The 14,321-nt window shown below is 33.8% G+C and overlaps 1 protein-coding gene across 6 annotated transcripts in view; it reads right to left on the bottom strand.

The window, feature by feature from the left end:
• LOC130452602 (UNC93-like protein) overlaps positions 1–14,321 on the bottom strand; it is a 105,959-nt gene that overhangs the window by 22,983 nt on the left and 68,655 nt on the right. For all 6 annotated transcript variants that reach the window (XM_056791936.1, XM_056791933.1, XM_056791934.1 and 3 more), the window contains 2 exons: positions 5,688–6,420; positions 97–310 (listed from right to left, as the gene is read on the bottom strand). In XM_056791936.1, the coding sequence (XP_056647914.1) occupies positions 97–310; positions 5,688–6,390 (917 nt within the window). In that variant the 5' untranslated portion in view covers positions 6,391–6,420. The remainder of the gene's footprint in view (positions 1–96; positions 311–5,687; positions 6,421–14,321) is intronic.

Raw genomic sequence — 14,321 nt, 5'->3', positions numbered from 1 at the left:
TAAATGTAGTTTTAAATCTCAGTGTATAATTTAATGAATTGTAACTAGTTCAGAATACCTAGTGTTAAATTAAAAATAAATAAACTACCATCTTACCTTGTAAGTGGATCCACGATCAATGCAATAAGTGTGACGGCTGCTATGATACACGCCAAGTATATCATCGAAATTTCGTAAATTTCTTTATCGTCTGGCCTTTCCAAATTCTCGTTATTATTAATGGTGTTAACACAGAAATTTGCTCCACAAAGGTCGTAATTAGTACCGTTGGAAGAATGACTACCTCCACCTCCATGGGGATTACTGAGAACTGAAAATAAAAAAACAAGCATTTATATAAACCAAAGTATAATAATTGTTTTCTTTTTATTTTAAAACGTTTTAATATTTTTCCTTCAACATATTCACTCCACCAGTACTTGATTGGAAACGTTTTGCAAACAATTTACCGAACAGTTTCCTTCACAATAAAATTCTGGGTAAATCAATTTTGTAACAAAATAATTTCGTCCTCTTTTGTTTTTATGTTGGTACTTTTCCTTTCTTGGTTAAGTCTGTCTGGCCTCTAGTTCAACATAGAAAGTTGTTTACCATCCAATCTTAAGATATCTTGAGTTTACTAACATCAGCATCAAACATCAACCCGATCTCCTTGAATATGTCACCAACGTATGGACTGAAGCTATAGAGAAATATGGGGAATCCATAGCAATTTCACTGGATATATCGAAGGCTTTTGACAAGGTTTGGCATGTCGACATTGTAAATAAATTAATATCGTACGGTTTGTGAAACGATCCATCAAGAACACACCTCAGTAAGTCAACTCTGGTGTTCTACAGGGATGCATCTTGTCACCTATTAATTTTCTCTTGTAGATCGACGATGTACTCAACACAACGAGTCCAAAGGGAGCGACAGATCACCACCATCAATACCAATATCGAAAATATTCTGGAGTGGGTGGAACTGATCGAGTTTAATGCAGCAAAGACCGAGACTGCGGGTTTTACAAAGAATACTGGCGCTGTAGTTCAGGATTTGGTCCTATCTGGATATTAAATGTCACCATCACCGCAAATTCGCTTGTTGAGTGCTAGGGTTGTGAGCAACATGTCCTGGCACAGTCATATGGTCGAATTAGCTGAGACCAAACAATCTACTCAACAAAACGAATCCAAAGGCAGCGACAGATCACCACCATCAATACCAATATCGAAAATATTCTGAAGTGGGTGGAACTGATCGAGTTTAATGCAGCAAAGACCGAGGCTGCGGGTTTTACCAAGAAGATTGGCGCTGTAGTTCAGGATTTGGTCCTATCTGGATATTAAATGTCACCATCACCGCAAATTCGCTTGTTGAGTGCTAGAGTTGTGAGCAACATGTCCTGGCATAGTCGCATGGTCGAATTATCCGAGACCAAAAAATCTACTCAACAAAACGAGTCCAAAGGCAGCGACAGATCACCACCATCAATACCAATATCGAAAATATTCTCGAGTGGGTGGACCTGATCGAGTTTAATGCAGCAAAGACCGAGGCTGCGGTTTTTACAAAGAAGACTGGCACTGTAGTTCAGGATTTGGTCCTATCTGGATATTAAATGTCACCATCACCGCAAATTCGCTTGTTGAGTGCTAGAGTTGTGAGCAACATGTCCTGGCATAGTCGCATGGTCGAATTATCCGAGACCAAAAAATCTACTCAACAAAACGAGTCCAAAGGCAGCGACAGATCACCACCATCAATACCAATATCGAAAATATTCTGGAGTGGGTGGAACTGATCGAGTTTAATGCAGCAAAGACCGAGGCTGCGGATTTTACAAAGAAGACTGGCACTGTAGTTCAGGATTTGGTCCTGTCTGGATATTAAATGTCACCATCACTGCGAATTCGCTTGTTGAGTGCTAAGGTTGTGACCAACATGTCCTGGCATAGTCGCATGGTCGAATTATCCGAGACCAAAAAATCTACTCAACAAAACGAGTCCAAAGGCAGCGACAGATCACCACCATCAATACCAATATCGAAAATATTCTGGAGTGGGTGGAACTGATCGAGTTTAATGCAGCAAAGACCGAGGCTGCGGGTTTTACAAAGAAGACTGGCACTGTAGTTCAGGATTTGGTCCTGTCTGGATATTAAATGTCACCATTACCGCAAATTCGCTTGTTGAGTGCTAGGGTTGTGAGCAACATGTCCTGGCATAGTCGTATGGTCGAATTATCCGAGACCAAAAAATCTACTCAACAAAACGAGTCCAAAGGCAGAGACAGATCACCACCATCAATACCAATATCGAAAATATTCTCGAGTGGGTGGAACTGATCGAGTTTAATGCAGCAAAGACCGAGACTGCGGGTTTTACAAAGAATACTGGCGCTGTAGTTCAGGATTTGGTCCTATCTGGATATTAAATGTCACCATCACCGCAAATTCGCTTGTTGAGTGCTAGGGTTGTGAGCAACATGTCCTGGCACAGTCATATGGTCGAATTAGCTGAGACCAAACAATCTACTCAACAAAACGAATCCAAAGGCAGCGACAGATCACCACCATCAATACCAATATCGAAAATATTCTGAAGTGGGTGGAACTGATCGAGTTTAATGCAGCAAAGACCGAGGCTGCGGGTTTTACCAAGAAGATTGGCGCTGTAGTTCAGGATTTGGTCCTATCTGGATATTAAATGTCACCATCACCGCAAATTCGCTTGTTGAGTGCTAAGGTTGTGAGCAACATGTCCTGGCATAGTCGCAAGGTCGAATTAGCTAAGACCAAAAAGCTATATACTCCGTAGCAGCTTTTAATTCTCTACAAGGTCAAGATTCCTTTATCTTTAGAGTGTTGCTCAATATAGAAGAGAACAATTCTACTTCTAGACGATCCATATTTGACCAGAATCTTGGATAGCTTAGAGCATGGAAGAAAGGTCGTTGACCTATAAAACTACAACAGGTGCTCTTCCGAGCGAACCAATATGATCCTAGTTAGAGCAGTACATCGAAATATCTCAATTCACTTAAATTATGATTAAAATAAGGAGTATTTGTGACTTTCGGATTACGATTGGTTTTGATTTTGCAATTTTATAACCAATTTGTTGTTTTTTCACGTAATTTACCATCCCTGGATCCAACGGCTGTGTCGCTGGTGTTATCGACAATAACGCGTGGAACTGGAAGAACCAGGAATATTTGTCGATAAAATAATTGTCATTATATTAAAATATTTAGCTCTAAAAGGCTCTATATTTATTTCTTTACCTTTTAGATGAAGATGTATTAAATAACCAGTTTTTTATCTATTTTTTAGACTACAGTGGTTTACCTTGTTTTATTAATACTTGTTAAATGAAACATTAATTTTCTTTTGTCCGTTGTTTATGTAAGAAACGACTGCGCATGCCTGGCGCCTCACTAATTGACAGTAAGATGATATCATTAGGATTTTAAAATGACGTAATAGTGATTATTTTCAAATAATTGATTTCTTTATAAGTATCGTAGTGGCTAATAATTTTTTGTTATTAAATAAGCAATTTAAATCTTCTATTCAAGGTAAACATACTCCAAAGTTTTATGACAATTTGTCGGTTTACAATTCATTGTTATTGTTAACTTTTTACGCAGCCATTTTCAATCTTATTTTCGTTTATATGTCTCTGATATATTATTTTGTATGAACTACAAAAATTATCTTAAATAGAATGTACACAATTAGATTAGAAATTGAGAAAATCCTTTTATTCTCATTGTTTTAGTATCTAACCTATTATTTGGTTTTATGAGAACAATTAAACGATTAAAGTCCAATAGAGAATATTTGTTTTCGTATTTGAATAAACATTTAAAGAATGAAATTGTTATTATTTTAAAGAATTATAACAAATTTCGAGACAATAATATTTATAAATTGAATTACGAGAAATACAGATTTGAATATACGAGGTCCAGCTATTAAATAACGAGACTGGTTACATAAAACGGTTTTATTATAAAAATTATTCCATTTCCATACGATTTTTCCATTAGACGAAGCAGAGTTGGAAGTCTTCTTTGGTGAGTGCCTTTAGGAGCGCTGCTTTACCGCTTCCATCGACTCAAATCGGGTTTCAAAGCAGATTTTATCTTCGGAAACAAATAAAAGTCGCACGGTGTCAAATCTGGTGAATACTAGCCAAATATTACTTCACAAAAACGCTTTATGAGCAGGTGCGTTGTCCTGGTGCAAAATCTTTCTCGCAGTGTTGCCAAAATTGACAAATATTAAATCTGGTTGACAGTCTGACCCTCTGGAACTCATTCAGTCATCACGATTCCGTTAATGTCGAAAAAAACTGTCAGCATTGCCTTGAATTTTGATTTGCTTTCTCTGCCCTCACTAAAGCGCTTACAGCACTCAAAAACACGCGCACGAGATAGAGAATTGTCCCCATAGGCGTCTTGCAATAATTTATAGCACTCTATGGAATTAAAATCGTTACTGCGCAAATACTATAATAGTGGCTTCACGCGTCTAGGGCGCCCTCTAGGCGAGCAGGTTCGTTAATCAATAGCCAGACCTCGTATTCACGAATGTCTAGCAAACTAAACTGGTCAGTTGATCCTTTTGTGTCCCGCTATAAGTTTAAGAGAATGAAATGAGGGTTGACTGAGTGATTTCTGTCTTTTATGGTGATTTTTTATACATATACCACTAAAATAAACTAAAAGTTGCTTTAGTTCAAGATGGAAACGTTAGGCCATCCATTTCTTCACTCAGTTCCAATGAATTAGGCGTAATATAATGTTACGAGTTTATATTATAAACCATGAAACCGGTCCTGTTCCAATATATCGTCTAAACTAAAGTTTGGTGGACGCGCCGGGTATTTCTTGAGAGGTATGCTTGTCTTTGTGACTTTGAACTGATGACATCTAAACATCTACCACTAAACTAAACTAAATGGCTTGGGAATATCAAAATAACAAGCTAAATTCTCGAAATAATTACAAGAAAGAAATCTTCTGCCTAAAGGTACAAATATAACTTCGTTTAGAAGTAGAAGCGATAGATTTTTGTAGTTTACAAAGCTGAAGGATCTATGTGTGCATGTTTTGATATTGCGAGGTTGATAACCAAGCTTGAAATAAATCATATTCCTACAAAACGACGCCTCTTGATTCCTCCAAATGTAGATTCAAGGTTGTTTTACTTCACGATGTTAATGTTAGGCCATTCATTTCAGTTTCTTCACTCAGTTCCAATGAATTAGGCGTAATATAATGTTACGAGTTTATATTATAAACCATGAAACCGGTCCTGTTCCAATATATCGTCTAAACTAAAGTTTGGTGGACGCGCCGGGTATTTCTTGAGAGGTATGCTTGTCTATGTGACTTTAAAATTCATTTACGACAAACTAAGAATTTCTAGGAAGCAAACGTTCTGGATTTGATGTCATAATGAACAAACCTAGTAGTAGAAAGTGAACGCAACGGTTTATTTAAATAAATTAGTGTTAGTGGTTGAGTTTTAGTGAATAGTTAGTGTATGAATGCACCTTTTCGTGATTAAAAATTGTTTAAATGCATGAGAATAGTATATTTATATTGATAATATGATAATAATATTGATAATTTTTGGTAAGTTGGTTGAGTTTACAAGAAAAATCGCAGTGATATTTTTAATTGTACGTACCTAATGAAGAAATGAGGTTTCCCCATAATTCAGCGGTTTGCCAGGCCAAGAAGAAGAAGCCGAAGAACCTTACGATAATACCGTCAACAGCTTGATCTGTTAATTTGGCATAAACTCCGGCGGCTTGTGTGAGATACGTTGCTTTCGACGCCCACATGGGAGCGGCGCCGATACCGACGAGTATACCAGCTGGTATTAACGTGTAAAACCTAGGATAAAATTGAGCGGCAATGTATGGTGCGTAACACATCAATGAAAAACAAAGTGTCCACTTAACGGTGAGTTTTTTTATAACGAACGTAGGCACGAAAATGCAACTCACTACTAGTGCCGCGTAAATTGCACAAAGGGACACCGTACCGAGTCCGTCTTTAGCGTTTATACTACTTTGTAGATTTGCCGTTCCCTGGAAAGCTGTGAATTGGATCATGAAGGCGCACGAAATCGTCGAAACGTTTTTGAGGATTCTCCATTTTTCTTTAGTCGACAATTTGAATTTGCCTTGTTGGAAAGCTTCTTCGTCGGTTATGTCTCGCGGGGGTTTCTTTGGGCCTCCGTTATTAGTATCGCCTTTGAAAGCTTTATTGTCGTAAGCTCCGGTCACCGATACTGTGTATACGTCGTTGTGGTTATTGGATCCGTCATGGCCGTGGTTGGCGTTATCGCCACCGCTTTCGCCGCCTACTCCGAGGGACGCGGTCATCTCTGATGGGCCGCGATCACCCTCCTCGATCTGTAACAAAAACAGCTATTCATCTACTGATACTTTAACAATTTTTGAATATATATTATCAATTGACAAAATAAAATAGCAAATAATAATTATTTCGCGTCTTGGTATATCTTTGTAGGTTTTTTGGTAGCCTGGTGAACCAGTTCATGGCCGAAAAAAGACGATAATACAGCTACGGCTGTATCCGTTCCTGCATAGCAACTCAGAGTGAACTCACTCACACATCGACTACAAAAACTCGGTTCGTCACGCCCTTTTTCTCTCCCATTAATTTATTTTTTTTTTGTCGGTGTTGGCGGACAGACATAAAACGAGTGGATACTAAAGTTACCATAACCTCAAATTTGCAATTACCTTACGTCAAGGCTACAACTGGAATTAACCATATCCTATGTCTCTATTACACACAAAAACAATTTAACAAATCTCCCTCTCTTTCTAAGGAGGTCCATAACCAAAAAAAAAGTATAGAAATATAGAAGAAACAAATAAAACAAATGATAACAGCAGACGAAACTTAAAACGACAAAGAAACCCAAAAAGGAAGCTACTCAATTAGATAAGATTATTGATATATCAATTTTTATGGGTGAAATTCTATTTTCCTCGACTTTTTCCTTTTCCTTATTCATATTTGAATCTATTTGCCTAATCCTATTTTGTCATTGTCCACCTACTCCATTTTTAGAATTAATTAAAGGGCTCAATACTGGACAATGCGAAAAAAGCGCACAATCATTTGCCAATTGAAATCAAGACACTTAGTCTACTCAAGTCATCTTAGTATCTATTAAAGTCAAAAAAGAATCTCTTGGTATTAAATCTGGACTATATTACGTGACTTTTGATTTTCCAAATGAGCAATCACGCCAGTTCCTTCGTTATTGTACATGCCACTCGTGAATCTTGAATGACTCCGCCCGAGATCTTCACCGGTAGATCTTTCATGTGGATTCGTCCCGAAGAACTTTTATTAACTGTATGGCAATTAGTACCAACTGTCTCAACATTGGTTGACGTTACTCTTGATAGATGTTTTGGGACTTCCCTGTTCCTAATGTACTCTAACCTAATATTTAGAATATGTTATGACACAGATACAAATAAAGTGATAATGGTTCGTTAAATGGAATAAATAGAAAATGTTTCGATATGCAAGCTCAGTCGACTTCCTTTAGAATATACTTGAATGTATATAAATAGACATCGCAAATCTGCCTACGTATTACGAGAAACGCCATAATCATAACCGGACTCTCAAGCTTTTTATTCTATTTATTTCATAACGTTACTTTCTGTATTTAGAATAATAAATTAAACCGGTTTTAAGAAGTAATCTCATTGCGATATTAACAGTTATATGAAATCATTTGTACAATTACAAACATTTATTCATGTCACTAAAAGTGAATTACAGGGGTCATAATTATCTATGGAATATTGTATGTGTCAAAAAACTTCGAATTCTGTGGCGCATGGACGTATGTTAGGTTAGGTTTATACGGGCAGTTCGATCTAGATAAATCTTGTTTCACTTGGAGACATGGAGATTTGGAAACCTAGTTCACTAACGATTCTTCTAATTTTTCCATTTTATAGCTTAGTCTAAGATCTTTTTCCAACATTTGACGTCGTTTCTTCATTGATTCTTGGCCTTGGCTTTGGTTATCGTGCAGTCACTTCTATATCGTGATTTTTGTGTCAATAGCATCTTTAACAATTTCATCGGTACTAACATTGTGTCTTCGCCATTTTTGGCAAGCTTATCTATCATAGAGATTACTCTGGTGTCACGAATCCAATAGAATATTTCGCGATTTTGATGATATTGTTTTTAATCCTGTCTGAATAGACTGTTGTATTCCTATTTGATTAGCAGCTTTCTCTATTGCAACTAATCGACGTGTTGTTTAATTATGGATAAACTAACCAAATAACAAATCAAAATAAGCAATAATAAAACACGGCCATGTATCCATTGATCTTTGAGTTGCGATATCTAAGAAAACACCAAGTCGTACAGCTTCACTAGCTTCAATATAGTCCTGATGTAGGACCTTCCAAGGTAAGAAGAAAACGATTGATACTAATGCGAATTCATCAATGGAAATTACGAAAACTAACTTCTGAGATTGCTTTAGGAAAGGAGAATATGTTAATCAAACTAACAAAGATACCAAAATGGAGCAATTCGATTCTATTTGGTTATTAACTCAATTCTAAAGTCGCGTTCAATTCTAATTATATTATCAATTAACTCTATAAAATGCCTAAGGCAAAATAAAAAAAATTGTCTTATAACATCATAAAATGTATTTTTTTTTTAATTTAATTGTGGGTTTTTACGAATGAGATCATGTTTAATCCCAATAATTATAGATATTATGTAATCTTCTAATGTTTGAATTCAATATTGAGCAACAAAAAGGACATTAAAATCCTTTTGAGAATGCAGAACAACTTATTGGAGGATAAAACGAGATACATCCACCATCGACCAAAATATTTGACGTCAAAGAACTGATATTTTGAACTCGTTCATAATAGTTAACGATGAAATTAACAATGACGAAGACAATAACTATGTTTCTGAATCAGTTTAGGGGCCGATCGCATGCGCACTTTTAAAAGTTCGCAGACTAATTAATTTAAGATGAAACTGAATTACGATGATTAAATATATTCTTGAAACACAGATATTATACTTAAAAACTCAACAGTAACATACTGAAATAATATGGAAGACAATCTGAGCTTTTGGGGTAATGATTACTCAGTCCTAAAGGTTTAGAAAGATGGAAGCAGTGCGGAAGAGGTGCGGTTTTAGTGGATAGGGTGTCCTCTGGAACGTTGCGGAAGTCCCACACATTGTACATAAAAAGTATTTCCACACCTCTCAAAAAAAAGAATCAATTTCAGAAAACTGGGAATCTTAAGGTGGGTGATGGTCTAGAACTCATAAGATAAAGTGCTGATGTGCGAACAAAGTAAAAATACTTGAATTCAATTGTTAAGGGCATAAGGCAATTGAAAGAGTTTGGAAAAGATGACAGGCAATCGTTCTTCTAAAAATAAGCAATTGGAAAAATTTAGGGAGGTCGAGGTTAGCACAGAAGAAGAGGGAGAAGGTATAAAAATGTGCTGGATACAAATTTGTTCTTTTTAAAAAGTTGAACGATAAAACGTTGAATAATTTTCGGTATTTTATTAAATCGCTACCACACTGAAGTGGCTGTGGTTGTCCATTTAGTAAGAATCCCAACCAAAATGATTTAACCAAAATATCTAGTGGAAAAAAATGATTTTGTCTAGTTTTAGTGCATGTAAGCTTCAAATCTAGCAAAAAAACTGTTTACTTTTCGTTTAACAACCAACCAAACATTAGTTAGGTAAGTTGAATGGAACCCTTGTGAAAAACTAACTAATATCGTTGAAAAAGTAACCCTCATCTCGATTAGTCATTTTTTACTACCTTTTAATTACTTTATTCTAAATTCTGGACATACAGAAAAGTGTATTGTCTAACTACGTCCAAGATTTAAGTATTAAATCATTTTTTACCATGTAACTGAATAATAATATAAATAAACATATCTTTTCTTGATGATTACTATTTTTAAAAAAGCATATTTTTAACCGGTCCTGCATAAACTGCATCTTGTTTGCTGCTGGATACTACCATGTGGGCGCAAAAGGTTGTAATTACCAAGGTCGTCCAGTTATTCAAAGGACGTCAACCCTGTGATACTGGTTTAAAAGAGTGTACATCGCGGTTTCCTTAAATATGTTATTTTTATAAGCCAATTACAGACTTCCTATGTTTTATGATGTTATGATATTAGTATTGAAACTACTAATTTTTTTACCTGATAGAAGAATCTATTTTAAATGCCCCTAGAATAGAAAAAAATTATTTTGCAAAAAAGATATTTCCATATTGAAAGTTTGTAAATAACTAATGTTCAATCAATATACACACAACTTTTATATGGTCTTGATTAGAGTAATATTTATAATCTATTAAAATTTTTATATACAAGTTTATTAAAAGTAATTCAATTTCATATATCGAAATAACAAGCTATTAAATAAATATTATTATGACAGCTGACACATATGTAATTTATTGTAGATAACTCTTCTTTTTTATTTTCCTGAAGGCTGACTTTGTTTGATAACTCATCCATTTCTCTCTCTAATTTTTAAATCAGTATCGGGATTTGTTGTAAATTTAGAAAAATGAAAAGATTTATGTTTATAAAATAATTTAAAAGGAAAATGTCTTTCGTTCATCTATTGCTTTATTGTATAGAAAAAAATTTAAGAGAACTTGATATACTCATCTTTTTTATATTTCTGGAGACTAAGCTTTGTTTGATACTTCAACCAATTTTCAAATGACTATCAGAATTTGCTTGAAATTTAGAAAAATGAAAAGATTTATGTTCATAAAATAATTTAAAAGGAAAATTTCCTTAGTTCATCTATTGTTTCATTGTTTAGAAAAAAATTTTATACTAAGAGGATAAAAAAAATAAAAAAATTGCATTAATATTACTTTAGAGTTTTATTAATATTTTAACTTTCTTTGAAACCCTTTTTTTCGTAATAAAAAACGGGTTAATTTCAAAATATTTCGTATTGACTATCACATTTCGTCTCATTAAAACAAAAAGAGATGCAACTACTAAGTGAAAACATATTTCATAATTAACACATTAATATTAAAAACTAATTTTTGTGCTACTTAATAAAAATTTTGCAGTTAGTGATAAATCCCACATTAAACATGTCATAATGTGTGTAACCAACTTCATACTTCATGTTCATTAGCAGTAACCAGTTAACACGTGTACGAATGAATCATAATTTTTTTCGGATAATTTTTTGTACCATATTTATCAAACGTAATGAGATAACAATGTTCATACCATCGATATAACTGTCGATCCTAGAACATCGATATTTTGAAAAGTGAAACATCGACCTACTCCATTTATTTTCAAAAAATAATTACAGAAAGTAGTATGTCTAATACCAATCTGTCATTACATTTTAAACACTTTCATTATTATTGTTATGTTATATCGATGTTTATGAATGATATATCGATGTTTATGAATGATATATCGATGTTTATGAACGATATATCGATATTTGAAAAATAAATTTTGCGCACGACTGTACTATATTGCAAGTACGGTCCTGTACTACACGATCATCTCTTGTAGAACATCTCACGTCTTTCAATTTATTTATGTCTTCAGGTAAATATATTACCACTTGCGACGTTCCCAGTTTAGAAGATGTAATTTTAGCATCTCGATATCGAGTTCTTGTTACAGAAATAACCACGATATAAAAAAGAAGAAGATGCTGTCATGATCTGAAGAGTTATAGACTACAACAATTAGCAAGTTTTTCTCATCGATGGTTTCTTTTATTTTTTGTTGGCGTTGCAGTTATTTTATATCATCGGTTGATACAGGGTGTGTTACTACTTCTTTATATACTGCAAGCTTTTTAATGATGACCATTACAAGGCCGTTGCTTGAAATATACGGGGTGCGATCGATAATTGTTCGGTGAATTGTTTTATTTGAAGCAATATTTTAAAGTAATGCCTCGACGTTGAATGCATGAGTGAAACCATTTCTGGAAAGCTTATATCGGATTTTTATTTTCGGTTTCTAATCAGCAATAGTGACAAGATGTTTTCTTTTTGGTACAATTTCTAAATAACTCAATTCACAGCTTTGAAAAACAATTTTTTTACATAAAATATAAATAAATAAAGTGGTTGCAATAATTTGACTACTGTACTCTGGATGTTAAAGCTATTTAGAACACACTATGTGTGTTTATGCTATTTTAAATACTAATCCTATACAGGTTCTCATCAGGAGATAATTCCAGCAACAATGCTTCACATTTTCTTAACTAAACTAACACACGAAATTATTTTGAATCCAATGTATTGAAAATAAAAAAGTAACGTTACTTAAATGCCTGTCACTTTTTTCTGACTAGTCGAAATGTCATGAAATTTGACACATAGTCTTTTGAAAGATGGTACTTCATAAACGTCATATTGATTTGACAATGGCAGCGCCATCTGTGTAAGTAAATAAGTAAAATATATCTACGAATGTTTGTTTGTAAATTATATTTGTTCATACAAAACAATTATTAGAGAAAAAATATTCTCCCATCAGACGTAGGAAACGTACTATTAAGAACTTCCGTTCTAGTGAGTACCAAGGTTTTTTTTCTCTAAATATGCGCACGCACCTTATACTTTTTTCTACTTATCTACAATATCGATTCTCGAAAATTTTAGTTAATTAGATAGTTAAATTATTCTTAGATAATTACTATTATATCATAATTGTTGTTTGTTTCATTCATGAATATGATTTGTTTAATTCGAAATAATATTCCCGTAAGACTGAATGATATTTATGTAAATTTTCACAAGACCGTGAAATTTATTAATGGAAATTATGTAGTCAAGGAAAATCTTCGTTTTTATCTATTCAATAACATATACGAAGTGCTATAAAAGTAAAAAAACTAGAATCATTAGAGGATGACCCACGTGCGGGAGAACTTGTGACGATGATTATTCCATAAAACGTTAGTGGAAGAAATTTTTCTAATTCCACGGCGCTTAAAAACAAAAAAAAAATGTATCACAAAAGAAATTAATACAAAGGTGGTGCCTCTGATGAGTAGTAACACCACTTCATAAAGAGCTCGTTCTGTTTTTCGTACCTTGCACGAGATTTATCCGGCAACGAATTAAGAACGGCCGCGTTGCTTTCTTCGGTGAGATCAGCTGGCGTGGATTCGAGTAACTTTTCATCGTTGATGTTTTCTTTTTCATCATCATTCATTAATTTAGACAAAACAAATAATTTCAGAAAATTAAAAATTTAAGATTATGCAAAATCATCGAAGTGAAACTGTCAACTGTCAACATTGAAGTTGTCTACTCCAGTGCGTCCCGAAAGTGTTTTGCAGTGTCATTTTCACTACACGGAACACTCAAAACGCAACTTTCGGTATGTAAATGAATTACAGACTCTTTGTTACTCTGTTGATAAATCTTTATTTACCAATTATAAACATTTCAAGTTGAATACAGGGATTAAAGATACCGTCTTTATACCTGGAAATGTGCCCTTAGGAAAGTTATTATTTTTTATTCTTCACAAAACTGTTGAAAATTATACTTTGTAGCGATACTACAAATGCATTTCGCAATAAATTTAATATGACACAAAATCCAAATAGACTATGAATACAGTGACTGTAATCTTGCTGTTTATAACAGTGTTTATCAAACTTTTATTATCACTTCAATTAAAAGAGAAAAGCAAATTTATATAGATTATTAAGTTGAATTATAAAATAAATGATATTTGTATTACTAGAATTAATTGGACACGTTTAAAGATAAGTAACCAGAAATTATAATAATTATATTATAATACTCTATCTGAATTTATTACACAATAGATGTCGCTGGATAGATTCTACTAGAGGAATGAAGTATCAAGATAATACCAAATTTAAAGTCAGTTATATTGAGGATGGTTATTGACCAATGTTTTGTAATAAAATTAATGATAAAAACCTATTAACCTATATTACAAAATTGCGCCGAGTACATGTTTTACATGCAGCCTTATCACCCAAGTGAAACGTGGTAAAAATAAATTACAATAATACTTCGGTGAAATCAATTCGATTTGAAAAGTTGGTGCGTATTTTGTTTCTATGTAATGTTAATGAGGTTAGGTATTGAATTTCTTTAAATCACATTTTCAATATTAAATTGGACAGATAAGTATTAAAAATTAATAAAAAAGTTACTAATCAGCTAGATTCCAATAAAG

Source organism: Diorhabda sublineata, chromosome 2 (assembly GCF_026230105.1).
Source record: "Diorhabda sublineata isolate icDioSubl1.1 chromosome 2, icDioSubl1.1, whole genome shotgun sequence".
NCBI classification, from domain to species: Eukaryota; Metazoa; Arthropoda; class Insecta; order Coleoptera; family Chrysomelidae; genus Diorhabda; species Diorhabda sublineata.
This window is presented reverse-complemented; position numbering and strand designations above follow the sequence as displayed.